At 43.3% G+C, this 15,358-nt stretch overlaps 1 protein-coding gene across 2 annotated transcripts in view; it reads right to left on the reverse strand.

Annotated features, from left to right (window-relative positions):
- The window catches only part of HECTD4 (HECT domain E3 ubiquitin protein ligase 4), a 366,009-nt gene that overhangs the window by 283,075 nt on the left and 67,576 nt on the right, over nt 1–15,358 (reverse strand). For both annotated transcript variants that reach the window (XM_075323933.1, XM_075323925.1), the window contains exons 3-8: nt 12,109–12,198; nt 8,865–8,995; nt 6,051–6,159; nt 5,100–5,238; nt 2,329–2,499; nt 1,128–1,320 (exon numbers count right to left, since the gene is read on the reverse strand). In XM_075323933.1, coding sequence (XP_075180048.1) covers nt 1,128–1,320; nt 2,329–2,499; nt 5,100–5,238; nt 6,051–6,159; nt 8,865–8,995; nt 12,109–12,198 — 833 coding nt within the window. The remainder of the gene's footprint in view (nt 1–1,127; nt 1,321–2,328; nt 2,500–5,099; nt 5,239–6,050; nt 6,160–8,864; nt 8,996–12,108; nt 12,199–15,358) is intronic.

The following is a 15,358-nucleotide window of genomic DNA, read 5'->3' on the forward strand; positions in this document are numbered from 1 at the left end:
CCTTACCAGACTTAGCATCCAAGTACCTGAGCATGCTCATTAGCCTGCACCACAGAGTTTGTCTCAGAAATGAGACTATCAGCCTGAGCATGTTTAGTAGGCACAACACAGAACCTGAACACAGAACGAAGTCCAAATACCTGAGCAAAGAGGCTTTTCGCTCAAAGTGTGGTAGCATGCTCAGTAGCCTGAACTGAAGACTTAAGGCCGCTGTACACGCTACGACATAGCTAAAGCGATGTCGTTGGGGTTCAAGGAATTCGTGACGCACATCCGGCCGCGTTAGCGATGTCGTTGCATGTGACACCTACGTGCGATCGAAAATCGTCGCAAACACGTGTAAAATCGCTAATCGTTGACATGCTCCCCTATTCCCAATTATCGTTGCTGCTGCAGGTACGATATTGTTCGTCTTTCCTGCGGCAGCACAAATCGCTATGTGTGACACCACGGGAACGAGGAACCTCACCTTACCTGCGGCCGCCGGCAATGAGGAAAGAAGGATGTGGGCGGGATGTTCGTCCCACTCATCTCCGCCCCTCCGCTTCGAATGGGTGGCCGCTTAGTGACGATGCTGTGACGCCAAACGAACCGCCCCCTTAGAAAGGAAGCGGTTCGCCGGTCACAGCGACGTCGCTAGGCAGGTAAGTAGTGTGAAGGGTCCGCGCGATTTTGTGCGCCACGGGTAGCGATTTGCCCGTGACGCACAAACGATGGGGGCGGGTACGCACGCTAGCGATCTCGCTAGCGATATCGCAGCGTGTAAAGTGGGCTGCAGCCTCAGAAATGGTACTAACAGGCTGAGCATGCTCACCAGGCGAAACACTGGATATTGGCTCTGGCAAATCAGCACGCACAGACGCCCTAGCCGCCTTTTCACACTTAGACGGGGAGGTATAAGCAGCAAGCTAGACGACCGAGCCATGGCCAAAAATGGCGGCCGGTGCCTGGGTGTAGAAGAAACTGCAGCAGGCTGCTTGCGCCTATGGCGCTGCCAATTTGTAAAAAAATTTTTTTTTAACCAGTTAGATAAAAGTAAACCTATTCATGTTTGGTGTCTACGTAGGAGTTCAAATGGACATGAAGATGAAACGCATGCAAGAAATTAAGTATCGGGACAGACTCACCAGTTTGGTCCTCTTTCAGTGTGTTCGAGATTGTCGATCCCGTAAGGGCAGCCAGAGTCGCTGATGGAGAAGCCCTATATCTAGACAACCTACTGAGCAGCATTTCATTGATACTTTTTGCAGACTCCCCCTCTTTTCTCATTAGTATGACGCGCTCATGAAGAGGACTAGCTGTGTACACACCATTTTCAACCTAAGGAGTATACAGATGCTTTAATTAAAAAGTATTATACATTTTCTCTTTGGCCTATAAAGCCACCAAAAAAGTCAAAAAGCACGTATTACAAGCTTTCAGCACTTCTGAGTGACAGTACTATTTGCGGAACAGACCAGAAGTTGGGTTCTGATCATTTAGTTAATATGGTCAAGACATCAAATATAAATATGGCAGACAAAGATCCAGAAGATACTTAGTCTCAGATTCCATAAAACATGGCTTTTATTTAAAGGGATGGTCCACTACACAGCATAGTGGATGCATCGATGTAAAGCTGATAAAGAAGAGTTTTCTCAAATACTTTGTGTAGTGAATAGTGCCCCTGAGCAGCGCTATTGCAGTCAGCACATCCCCATCATGTGACCCCCGGGCTCCATGACCTCCAGAGATCCAGTGAGGTCATGTCAACTTCCAGTTGACCCGACATCACCGAGGTGGGCCCCAGTGTCCCTGAGTGACTAGGCTGTGGGTGGAGTTTCACCGCTCATCACAGCCCAGCATCTTGCGCACACTCTCCTTCGGTGCAGAGCACCGCAAGCAACAGTGATGCTGGGCTGTGATGAGCGGTGAATCGTCGCCCACAGCCCAGTCATTCAGGAAAAATGGGGCCTGCATCGGTGAGGTCAGGTCAAGTGGAAGTTGACATGAACTCACCAGATCTCAGAGGTCACAGAGCCCGGTGGTCATGTGATGGGGATGAGAGGACCAAATAGCATTGCTCACAGGTACTACTGACTACACAAGATATTTGAGAAAAGCCTTTTTTACGAGTTTTACATCGTGATGTGGCCACTATGCTGTGTAGTGCACCACCTCTTTAATATAATAAAAATCTGCATAAAAAATACAAATGGCAGTAAAAGTCCTACTCATTTCAACAAGATGCCTTAGTCATGGTGCGTCTTGCATACCATGACAATCATCTTGCCTGCATGTATGGCACAGGTCAAAGTTGTTAAGTGGAAATATCATTAAGCGTCTCACATTTAGTTCAAAGATGTCCATGAAAACGGAGTGGCCCTTTGGAGTCTTTTCGTTTAGACTGGCTGGAGACCAGATCCAGTAAAAATAAGAACCATCAGAGCATAGGTGTACAGTCGTCATATTGCTCCCAACAGGGAAGTGATTGGCTGGCATGGTGATTATCTGAGAGATCTAGAGAGAAGACAAACCGATCTAGTGTTAGGCACAGATAAATATTGTGTGACTATAGCCCTCCATTCAATCCCAACTGTAGTGAGGAAGAATGAGGGATCAGGGCCCAGTCTGTATATAATGGAAAACATTCGTTATCAGTGCATTTTTCTTATTTTGTTGTCATACTTTTTCATTTCTTCCTCTATTCATACATTTTCTAGTAAAGCCCCCAGCAACATACAGCAGTGTCAGCATTCTCCTTTAAGATGCATCTACTACAGTGTAAGGAGACATACAATAGTGTATTGTAAGTCGCTTTTGTAAGGGTGGCTATTATTATATCGTGCTTTCTTATGACAATACCCCGGGTAGTTCTTTAGCTAGCATATCAAATTGCTACATGGTTCAGCAAAAAGTTAATTTTAAACTGCTGAAGCAACAGAAGACTCAGCATGTTTGGGTTTAAAGGCACAGCGCAATGCAGATTGTACACAGATTATACAGGAGCTCCGGCATGCCAGTAATAGTGGCAGATCTCATGACAAAAGAGAATGTAAAGCCCATGGATCCATTCACGCAGCTTGATGAACGGCAATTGCAGGGAATCTGAAATTTCTCTGACTAAGGCTATGTGCGCACGTGTGCGCTCTGCACCGCACCGAAAATGTGCGCTTCAGAGCGCAGCTGAAAAGCTGCGTTCTGAAGCGCATGGTGCCGGCAGATTCGTGCGCTCTGCATGCTGCCTCTCCCTATAGACAGGATGCAGAACGCACGAAAGAAGTGACATGTCACTTCTTAGAACGCAGCGATTCGGCAAGCAGCCGAATCGCTGCGTTCTAACATGCCACGTGCTCACGGCTCCTGCACAATCTCCATAGACTGTGCAGGGGACGCAGGACGCATGTAGTTACGCTGCGGTGCAGAACGCACATACCCTTAGGTGTTGTAGTAAAAGGGAAGATATTAAAAAAAACCTGTCACTTAATCAAGAAAATGGAGTTCAATTCCTTGGACAGATGCCTGCGCTCTCCTCATTTTGCACTGCATTGCTCCATTGTAGATATTCATATATATTGCCTTTAAAGCACAGTATGTGAAATCTCTGCTTGTACTGCAACTGAGCATTTCTTTAGCGGTTTTCTGGGGGCATGCACTTTCCAACACACACACACACACACACAGCTTGGTAGAGCCTGAACCTGCTACATCAGGTGCTGAGCAGTCATTGGCAGCGTCTGGGAGAAGTAAAAGCCCCCTACAAGAAGACTCTGGATGAATGGCACATTGTGCTACAAGCAGAGATTTCTCATACTGCGCTCCAAAAACAACAAATGTAAATATCTCAGGAATGAAGCCATGAGGAGCAAAAGCGGAAAAAGGGGCAGAATCAGGGCAGCTCAGGGATCTTGGCAAGATGTATAACTAATTTTTTTTGTAATTAATCTGTAAAACGTTTTTTTTCTAATTCAAGCTTTTTAAATAAGAATAAGTCATTTTTATAAAACATTCTTTATATTTGGCTTTTCCCAAATCTCACAGTCAGACATTACTGATATACGGTATATGGCTAGAGCTGATTAGTTGGCATAGTTTTTAGTGGGACAGAGGTTTTTTTTCCTATTTTTTTATGTTATAGTAAGTTCTCTAAAACTAAATTTAAGTAAATATATACAATTTCATTTTCCACTAAAAAATAGGGTTGCCAGAGGAGCCCTAATTACAGGGCCCAAGACCCAAGTTACTATGAATACTGCTTCTTTCACCTGTGGGTCGGTGGTCTGTGCAATAAACCAGCTCCATAAATATGTAAGAGCAAAGGTTCATGAACGGAGACAGTACACTGTAAATCAGGCGGTGTCACTGTCGTTAATGGTAAACTATAGTGAGTCAGTAAATGGGAATTAGATAAGACGTAGAGTGCAGCCTCCCATAAAACAGCCTGATGGCAGGGCCGCTATAAGGAATTCTACCTGCCCATAACTTCAATCTAACAATGAAAAATTACTTTACCCACAACCATATTTTCACCATAATAAACAGGAATTTTTAGGGAAGAACAATCCTTTTAGGCTGCTTTCACACATCCGGTTTTTGCTGAGCGGCACAATACGGCGCTTAACAGAAAAAGCGCAACCGTTTTTTTTTTGCCGCCGGTTGCATTTTTTCTGCATAGACTTGCATTAGCGCCGTATTGTGCCGCATGGCCTTGCGTTGCGTCAGTTTTTTGCTGGATGCGGCATATTTAGCCCATGCGGCGGCCGGATGGAACGTTGCCTGGCACGTTTTTTTTGTGCGGCGAAAAAAAAACGCATCGCGCCGGATTTTACAATGCAAGCCTATGGACGCCGGATGCGGTTTTTTGAACTGTGCATGCTCAGTATGAAGCCACATCCGTCAAAAAACGGACGGGCCGCATGGAAAAACTTATGCAACAGATCCGTTTTTTTTCACCGCATCCGTTGCATAGGTTTTTGAGCCGGATTGAGCCGCAGTACAAAAACCGGATGTATGAAAGCAGCCTAACTCTCTCTGGTATGAGCAGGTTCTAACAAAGGAGCTTTACCACTTGTGACAAAGAATACACTAACAGACAGCTGTGCCCTAGATTTCAGCCTTACCTGTAGTGTGTACTGATCAATTATTTGGAAAAGAAAATGAGGCTTGTTGTCAAAAGATGCTGGTCGGTGAAGCAACTTTCCACTTCCATAAGCAATCCAGCCGGCTTCCAACTCCTCATTTCGACAGTAGACAAATCCCCTGAAAATGAATTTCTGTGTTAGTGTGCATTAAATAAACAGACCCCTGGTGATCGTAGGCGCAACAGGATTTGTACAACAACCATGTAATAAAGTATATAAAATAGAAATGGCATCAGCCAAACAAAAGCTGAAGGCACGGGATCTATACATTGAATTCATTCTGGGTACTAATTACAAATTATATTTTATTTTTTTTCTACAGTTTAGGTTTTGTTTTTTTTTGTTTGTTTTTTTTACTTTTTATTTGAAATTAACTTGGCTAGGAACAAAGGTTCTTTGTATTTTCCTATTTACAGGCATTAAAATCATTAAATAAACAAAGTATCTATTCACCATAACGTATGGCGACCATGTCAGTCACAAAACTTCAATGCTTCCATGTAGCCAAAAAGCCACGGAGAATTTCCAACATTTGCAGAAAAGAAAGGTCTGGAAAGCTGCAGCCAGCAAAAATGGCAGCAAACCCTATTCTCAGGCCCTTCTACCCGAATTTCCCCCAAAAAAAACAGAGTCCCTGACTTCAAACTGAATCCAAAACATTTCTTTGGAGTGGTGTCCATCCCTTATGCCAGACATGGTTGCGTAGTCTACAAAATGGTTGCGTCTGGCTGAATTCTCGAATAACTGCATTCAGATGGAAGCCTCCAGTGTAACCAAGATGGTGGAGGATGGACTTAGCCTGACTGCAGCCCAGGCCACAAGTGACACAGCAGAGATGTATCGTTTTATGTTATTAACTAATAAAAATGTAATTCAATAAATAGTATTGTGAAATCCTGACATATGGCCCATTTTTGTCAATGCACTTACCGTAAAGTGCCGTGTAGTCCAGAGCCAAGTTTACTTAGGCCTCTTCCCACTGAGTTAGTTGTATATAGGTAAAGTCCATCAGATGCAAGGCAGCGACCCAAGTCTGCATCTGTAACACAAGGATGAGATAGAAGGAGGTTTGGAAAAATTTTACAATATCAGAACCCAGAGAGAGTAGAGGAATAGCAGGGAATGGGAATGAATAGACTATACTTTTTATTTATATACATTATTATATTATTACTTATTGATTACGAATTTCTTCAGAACGGTTTATACCAGTGCACAAAATGACCATTTGTCAAAGGCCTCTTGATCTGTTGTGAGCAACCGCAACATTAGCAGATCAATTTATTGAAGATCAGGAGTGATTGGGAAAATTTTAAACATAATTGAACATAATGGACTATGTACTGGAGAGTAAGCGTTAAAGGATCCTTCCAAAAACACCAGCCCATGGCATTTAACTGCAAATACACGTCAGCTCCACTCTGACCAATAAGCCCAATATAAGACTTCAATCTCCTGGTCTTTACATGGACATTTGCGTCAAAAGTCTGAACATATTTGCTTATGTAAGAGCATTTTTGTAGCAAATGTCATTATGAAGAGAGGAGAAAGAGGGGAGCCGAAAAATCACCTATTGTGAATGGTGTTATTTACTATTATCTTCAATTGTAATCCTGTCTGTGATGATAATGAGAATGCTGAAAAATCTGTACAGAACAGGAAGCGTAAGTTAATTATATGGGCTGACATCCATTAGAAATTCTGAAATTAATCTTCTACATATATACTCAGATACTGGTGTAGAAAATAAGTAAATGAATACAAACACACACATACATATATATATATATATATACACACACACACACATACACACATACACACACACACACATACACATATATATACATATACACACATATATACATATACATACACACATACTCACACACATACACGTTATATATTATACATATACACACACACACACACACACATATATACACACTTAGCATAAAAACCTGATTCAATAGGTAAATTTTCTCAACATATTCTACTCAAAGGGGTTGTCCAGGTTTTTGAGCAGATTTTGCAGTCATTCAATGCAGCTGATGTCTTCTCATCAGAACTATGGGCTGTAGACATGGATCACTTATAATCATAATGATTTAGTACAGTTTTCCAATGTGTCTGCAAAGCCTCCTTAACACACCCACGCAAAACACTAATGTTTTGCATGGTCCATGATGAAGGTGCGTATGTGTGCCCGTGTTCTGTGTGCTGTCCCTGTGCTATCCCTCTGACATCTAGAGAGCACACAGACAGCATGAAATGGTATACTTACCTGTCCTTGGGTCTGCTGTCTCCTGCACTGCTGTAGCTTTCAGTCCGTGGTGAGTGTATTGAATATGCATGAGCTTAATGAGCGGGCCAGGAAGCAACAGCAGAGGCACCCGAGACCAGCAATTGTAAAAATTCTTTAAATTTTTTGTGACCTACGTTTTCTTTGGTACATGTCACACTGATGTCACATGGATCACACAAGTCTGTGGCCCACGTGACATCTATGCTGCTGGCAGAAAACAAACATGTCATCGTGTGTCGCACACGGACATGTGTGCAACACACGGACACATGGTCAGTGTGAAAACACGGATGTGTGACCAAGCCCAGTGATTTTAATGGGTCTACGCGAGTCCCTGTCTCCGATGCATGTGAAAACGGACGTCACACGTACCGGAGACAAGGATGTGTGAACAAGGAGTAAGAAATATTGCCAATCCATGATTTTTTTGATAAGCTCTCCGGGAAAAAATAATAAGTCAAGTTGATAACTCTGGTGTGGTGTATTTATCAAGACTAAATCCACGTCACTGCAATTTCATATACTGGGTACCTAATCTGAACTGAAGCCTCTCGCTGGGTTTAAAAACCTCCATGTGTATAGGCAAGTGGGAACCTGCTCAGAGAATGAAATCAAGGCAATCTCATACTGCATTTCAGTGTTACCCAGTGTATGAGATTGACTTAACATGGCTACTGGGCAGATATAAAAATGGCCATTTTTGTATGCTAAATATCTCAATTTTTTCTTAGTTTTCCTTTAGCAGTAATGCATGTCTGTATTCTTCTATCCATGGTTTGCATACTTTAGCATTTCAGAGTGCAGCTGTGATTATACGTCATGTTCAGTTATGTACTCGCTCACACTGCATGTTAGGGAGTGCTGTCTGTCTTTGTCTAAATCCAAGATTGAAGAGAAATATGTAGTACTGTGATTTTACGACGGAAAGAAGGAGTTTATTTCATAGGCTGCCATTGCATACAGATGACCGTCTTTTCAATCTGAAGCTACGCCAGCTGTAAATCAGAGAATTTTTTTTATCCTTGGAATACATAAAATCTAAGATTATTTTCCTGTAACTGTACAAAGGCTTGTTTTTGGGGGATACCATGTAAATTTTAAATGGCACAAATCTGGGGTATGTATAACTTATTAATAAACCTTTATTATCTGTTTATGGGGAGAATAAAAAACGTTTTCGGCAATTTTTTCTCTTCTGCAGTATAAAGTTTACTTAAAAAAAAAAAAAGTTAATTTTAAGATATACTCAATCGTTATTTTCTTCTTTTTGGGGGATTTCACTAGGCACTTTCCACAATACTTTGGCTTAGATTGACAAATCGATTGGACCACGCTTGTCAAAATAGGTTATTCATCTAATTCTAAAGCTGTGGAATATGAAGCAAATTTATTTCTAGCACACTCCATTTCATCCCACATTGTTAGCCCTGATAATTTACCTTTGTTTTCATTGTTTGAGCCACTGGTCCCATCAGGAGCTGGAAGCATATCCTCGAAACCCCAGGACACAATGTGCTTACTTCCTAGTAAACAAGAGGGAGATCCCGGCCCTCCTTCCAGAAGCAGCAACCTTAAGAAAATCAAAGGCATAAGCTAACCAGCACGATCTGTCTGCAGTTTGCTAGACAAGAGGGAAGTTGAAAATGAATAAATCAAAAAAGCACAAAGAATAAAATAGAGAAGAAGGTACGCGCAGTAGATGAGCACACATTCATAATTCATGGAGGAGGAACACATGCTGCGCTATGGTCGGGCGATGCATGTACTTCAGAATAAGGCTTTTATTGCCCCAGTGTTTAATGTCGGAGGCGGCATCCTAATACAAACGGCAAAAGAAACAATCAATACTTGTCTTGGGATTTGTGTAGAATGTATCAAACAGTAAAATATGATTCAGGGCTTCAAAGTCCTGATACGGATGAGTGATGGCTGATACAATGGATTTGAGGGATAAACTAGAGAAAAGGCTTCTGTCTTATTATTACTTGATCCTAGGAGACTAAAGGACTTTTACTGTGGAATATAATGTAAAACCTACCAATATACTTTGATTTTCTGTTCCTATTTATAAGGTTGATCTCTACTTGCGTTCACTGAGTTAGAGAGGTTTTTTCCCCCACCCAGTCTGCCGGCATATGGCAACTTCTAAGACGGCCACCAAACCGTAGAGTGAAGGGGAACTCTGAGCTAGAGGGGTACTGGGGAACCCTCTTACTTTTTTCCTTCTTAGCGCTACTGTCAGTCATCAGGCACTGCAGGGAACAGCGGGCTGAGTGAATTTTGGCATTTAAAGCGCACCTATCTCCAGGATTTTCCAATACAAACTAAAGCCAGTGCTATACTGGCACTATCATGCTGATTCTATGCATACCTTTAGTTGTCAGCTCGGATGTATAGTTTCTGAAATGCAAGCAAGTAAAATTTGTGAAATGAGCAGCTTTTTGATTGGCAGCAGCTGCCGATCAGCTAATAGCTGGGGTGGGTTTTCATAGTGATTCCCAACACCATGCCTGTTCATCCTCCCCCTATCTTTTATTCATGCTAATTCTAATACAGAGGAGTTTTACTAATATCGTCACTAAGATGGCGTCGGAGTTGGCGCCTGTGCATAGCACTCATCTCCAGCGCCATCTTTGTGAAGATGTGTGACCTCATGTTATTCTTTCCTTTGCTGGTGCTGCGAAGGTGGCGCATATGTCCTCACATCTTCTGTTCTTGTTGTGAACACGGGAGCGCGTGCGGTCACAAGAGAAGTGGAGACAGCCCCCAGGAACAGCTGATCGCACAGCGCAGGATACAATCAGCTGGAGACCAGACCGGAGGAAAAAGCCGACAGCAACGTTCCAGGACTACAGTGTTCATCTAACCATCCCGCAAGTATGTTCATATGCCCTGCCTGCAGGACAGTGAGGCTGCTGGCCTGGTTTGTTACTCTGCTCTGGTCTCCAGTGTCTGCTCTCCAGCTGATCGAGTCTTGTGCTCTGTAATCAGCTGGTGGTGAAGGCTGTCTCCACTGCTGTTGTGACTGCATGCGGTCCCACGGTCACAAGAGTAGAAGATGTGAGGGCATGGAAGCGGGGGTCTGGTGGTAAGATCCCCAGGCAGTGGAGGTGCAGGGGATTATAGTGGACAGGAGGAAACCTCTCCAAACCCTCTAACATGAAAGGAGCCCATACATTCTAGGCTCAACTAGGAAAAGAGTAACCTGAGGTCACAAGATCTTCACAAAGATGGCGACTGAGAAAAACGCAACGCACATGCGCCAATTCCTATGCCACCCAAGTGAAGATATTAGTAAAACGCTTCTATAATTGAATTAGCATAAATAAAAGATAGGGGTAGAACAGGCAGGGGCAGGAATTACTATAAAACCCATTACAGCTATTAGCTAATCGGCAGCCAATCAAAAAGCTGTACATTTCCCAAAATTTACTTGCTTGTATTTAAAAAAAACTACACATCTGAGCTGACCACTAAAAGGTATGTATAGAATCAGCCTGATAAAGCCAGTGCTATACTGGCCCTAGGTTATATAGGAAAATCCTGGTGTTGGTGCGCTTTAAGGGGGTGATGAAGGAGATGGTTTTCAGATGAATGGTCACACCACTGATAACTGGGGTTAAACAACAATGTAGTGTAGGAATGGAGATTACCATATGCCCGTATAACTTGGACTTCTATATGGATTTCGACTGTTTCGCCTTGTTTGTACCCAGTCACTGAGTAAATAGGGGGCAGTCATGCTGCTCAGCCCACATTACTACTATTCTGCCTGGGAAACTATAGTTCCCTGAAGGCACCTCTCCGTGCTTTACCATAATATGCTTTGTAGAAATGGCTACCTTTTTGGCTGAGAGAGCCATGAACGCCACATATGTTAAAATATAATTCTGTGAGAGCCATACTCACCAGGAGGGGGCGGCGGTGGTGAAGCGGCTCAGAAGGTCCCAGGAGGCAGGGTAGGCGATGCTGCGGGCACGGAGGAGGGGGTGTTGCGACTCAAGAGGGTCAGTGTGCAGATTGTCGGCAGTACTACTGCAGGCTCAAGGGGTGTCATGGCAGCAGGCCATATTAATCTGCCGGTGGGCTGCTTTGAGTCTCCCGCAGATGACAAGATCGACTTCAAGAAAACGGCCATGGTGCATGCGCAGATTGATGCGATTAATTTAAAAAAAATGGCCGCGGAGTCCTATCTGAGCACGCGCCACCTCCGTGGCCATTTTCTTGAAGTTGATCTCATCAACTGCAGGAAATTCAAAGCAGCCTGCAGTCCGCTGGCAGATCAATAGTCCTGGCCGCCATGACACCCCATGAGCCCGCAGTATCACCGACCCTGTGCCACCATTGCCGGCCCGTTAAACTGTTTGTAAGACACACCCCCATTTTTCCCCAAGTTTTGGGGGGGAAAAATGGTGTCTTACAAACCGGAAAATAAGATGTTTTTTTTTTAATTAAAGACTTGTCTGCAAGCCAGATTCAGCCATCAAAAGACCCACATCTGGCTCGCGAGCCATAGCTTCCCGACCCCTGATCTACAGGGTTCTCCAGGTAAAGATTACAAGATAGTTTACCCCACAAAAGTGAAGTAGAAAAAAAAAAAAAAATACTGAGCATCTTTATGGTACACTTAGTTTATAGTAAACTCTCAGATACATAACGTATAGGTATATGCGTTGTACTCACCTATACAATACATCTGCCACTGGCAGGGATCCTAGATCATTCTGTTTCTGTAGCAAGTGTACAGTGTGAATGAACGTTTTCAAAGATCCTCTAAAATGAAAGAAGCAATCAAAATAAAGAAAAAAATACAACGTATACTACAAAAGATACAAAACATGTAACCTTCATACGAGTAATAGTAGAATCATAGAACATAAATGTCACTTATATTTGTGAGATATACATAAAATATGCAGGATGTATGCATGATTCTTATAGGCGCCAAAAAAAAAAAAAAAGCTTAAAAGATGGTTTTCCAGTTTCAGTAAACCATTGTGCCCAAAAGCCGTTCAGTGTCTAAAAACAAAAAAACTTGTACTTTAGTTACCCTCCCCGGTGTCTCTGATGTCTGTAGCTATCACGACACATTAAGGGGTACTTTGCACACTACGACATCGCAGCTGTGATGTTGGGGAGGTCAAATCGAAAGTGACTCACATCCGGCGTCGTTGTCGACATCGGAGTATGTGAATCATTTTCACTACGATTAACGAGCGCAAAAGTGTCGAAATTGTATGATCGGTGTAGGGTCGGGCATTTCCATAATGTCGCTGCAGCGACAGGTACGATGTTGTTCCTCGTTCCTGCGGCAGCACACATCGCTGTGTATGAAGCCGCAGGAGCGAGGAACATCTCCTTACCTGCGTCCCGGCTGCAATGAGGAAGGAAGCAGGTGGGCGGGATGTTTACGTCCCGCTCATCTCCGCCCCTCTGCTTCTATTGGCCGCCTGCCGTGTGATGCCGCACGACCCGCTCCCTTAGGAAGGAGGCGGTTCGCCGGCCAGAGCGACATCGCAGGGGAGGTAAGTATGTGTGAAGCTGCCGTAGCGATAATGTTCGCTACGGCAGCTATCACAAGATATCGCATGTGCGTCGGAGGCGGGGACTATCGCGCTCGGCATCGCTACAATCGGCTTGCGATGTCATAGTGTGCAAAATACCCCTAAGAGCACTGCAGACAATCACGGAGCTCAGTGGCTCTGCCGTCCACATTAGCTTTTAAAAGGGTTGTCCCATTAATAAAGGTAAAAAGTATAGGAGGGGAGGCAGCTGTCAATCCTAGCTTTCCGGCTGACCTTGCATAGGCAGTTTCTGAAGGATTATAATCTAAGATCTAGTGGGTTTCGGGAGCTGGTGATGCTGATCACATTTAATGAAAGCCTGTGCTTCAAGACGCACTTCCCGAGAATCTGTCATCGGGTTACAGAGCTCAGTGCCATTATAGGAAACCGCCTGCAGCTGAAGGAAACTCCTCATCCTACTAATGGCATTAGAGCAGACAATGTATATGTCATCAATTAGAATATAAAAGAAGACACCAACTTGTGAAGAATAAAATGCTGCAGGTCATAAAGACAAATGGTGATGTGACTCCGGCTCACACAGAGGGAAAATCTGGTTTATGAAAGGCATAATGTTACCGACATATGTACAGTCTATTCAGTGACAGATCATGTGTACCCCCCCGCACTTAAATGCTCAGCAGAGATCTGCCCCCTTATGTCTCCAAGATCCCACCAGTAAATTACTTTGCCCTCCAGCTCTATGAATGGACGAGAGGAAAGTTACGATATTGGCCTTGTGGTGCTGCACAATTTACAAATATATTATTTGTCTATGTTCTATGCAAAAGTTTAGCCCCCCTTTATTAAAGGGTTATTTTCACTTTTGCCATTCTGCGCTCCTTTCTTCAGAAAAGGGGAACACATGCCAGGAAAGAGGATATGATGGTGTGAATAGAGTAGCTGGGCACTATGGGAAGAGAGAAGGGTCAGCACTCACCAGCCAATAGTTTGGATTTAGGATTAGTTTTCTACTCTTTCTTGCAGAAATACTATTTGTCCCACCAAAAATATAAAAGCAATGGGGGAGATTCAGTCGCCAATGAGCAGGACATTAATAGGTAAATGTAGCCGTCCACCCAGCTGGGTCTTCCCCGTGGGTACTGATCAGCAGTGCCACCCTGAGAATTTAGCAGTAATTTATGATTGACGCTGAAAAGTGAACAGGCGGCCTCTCCGAAGTCTAAAGTTGTTTAGTGGTTCCCAAGCGGTTAAGCATACTCCTAATTGTTCAAGTCTTAACGATAATTGCATCTTGTCAATAGGTTTTATAGCTTATTACATCAATATTTGCTAATGCGCTTTGTAAGTGCTTAATATTTAAAGGGCAGTATTCGCTCTTAAAGTAACACCAAACCTCGAAATAGGTGATAAAAGTAACCAATTACCCTGTCCCTGATATTCATTCTGTCAAGAACCACCTATCCACGTTCTGTAGAAATCAAGAAGATAGCATAGTGGTTAATAGGGATTTTGGGGAGCATTTTACTTTTACTATGGTGAGGTTACTATATGTCAGTTCAGTCCTCCGCCAGTCTCTGCTGTCACAGATCGCACCCGCTGGCGATTCTGCAGCATCCGCTAATGTCATGTCAACAGAGCAACAGCTTCTCTTCTGCTCTATCAATGGGGTGCAACTGCCAATGTCATAGGGATTACAATCAAAATGACTGCTGGAACACCATTGTAAATGTGAACAGGGTGCTAGCCAAAAAATACAATCTATATGTTTTTTTTGTTAGGGACCCCATAAATAAGAGATTACCGTGAAGTTGGTTATGGGGCAGTAATGAATTGATCAATACATTAGCTAAATATCTCTTTTTTTCAAAATAATCCTCAGCAGTTATGCAATATCACAAAAACATTTTTTTTTCCATTTTTCATATGCGCTAGTTGTATTTTTCATTCTTTATGTAACAAAGCAGTTATGCTTGTTCATATTTCTCTGAATTTGGTGTGCAGCTTTCACTTCAATGTCATAGGGATTGACAGCAAGCTCCCCGTGGCCTAACTGCAGGAGGCCAATCAGCAGGACGTCGGCAGTTACGCCACATCAAGAGACCCCAGAAGAGGAAGAGCCGCTCTGACGTGAAGCTGCAGAATCGGCAGTAGGAGCAGTCTATGACGGCTCTTTGCTGGCACCGAGTAGAACAGGTAAGTAGATAGTGACTACTTTCTTATTATATCTTCGGCCCATAGAGTAAAAAAGGAAATAGTCCTAGACAACCCCTTTAACTCCCTACTGGAGAACAGCTGGGTGTAGTGCCTAAAGGAATTGTATAGCTTTGAGGATTTTTTTCCTGTAAATACAAATATTTGCGTCTATGGGTACTTTCACACTTGCATTGTTTTGGTTTTTTTGCCGC

The sequence above is a fragment of the Anomaloglossus baeobatrachus genome, chromosome 1, assembly GCF_048569485.1.
Source record: "Anomaloglossus baeobatrachus isolate aAnoBae1 chromosome 1, aAnoBae1.hap1, whole genome shotgun sequence".
In the NCBI taxonomy this organism is placed as follows: domain Eukaryota; kingdom Metazoa; phylum Chordata; class Amphibia; order Anura; family Aromobatidae; genus Anomaloglossus; species Anomaloglossus baeobatrachus.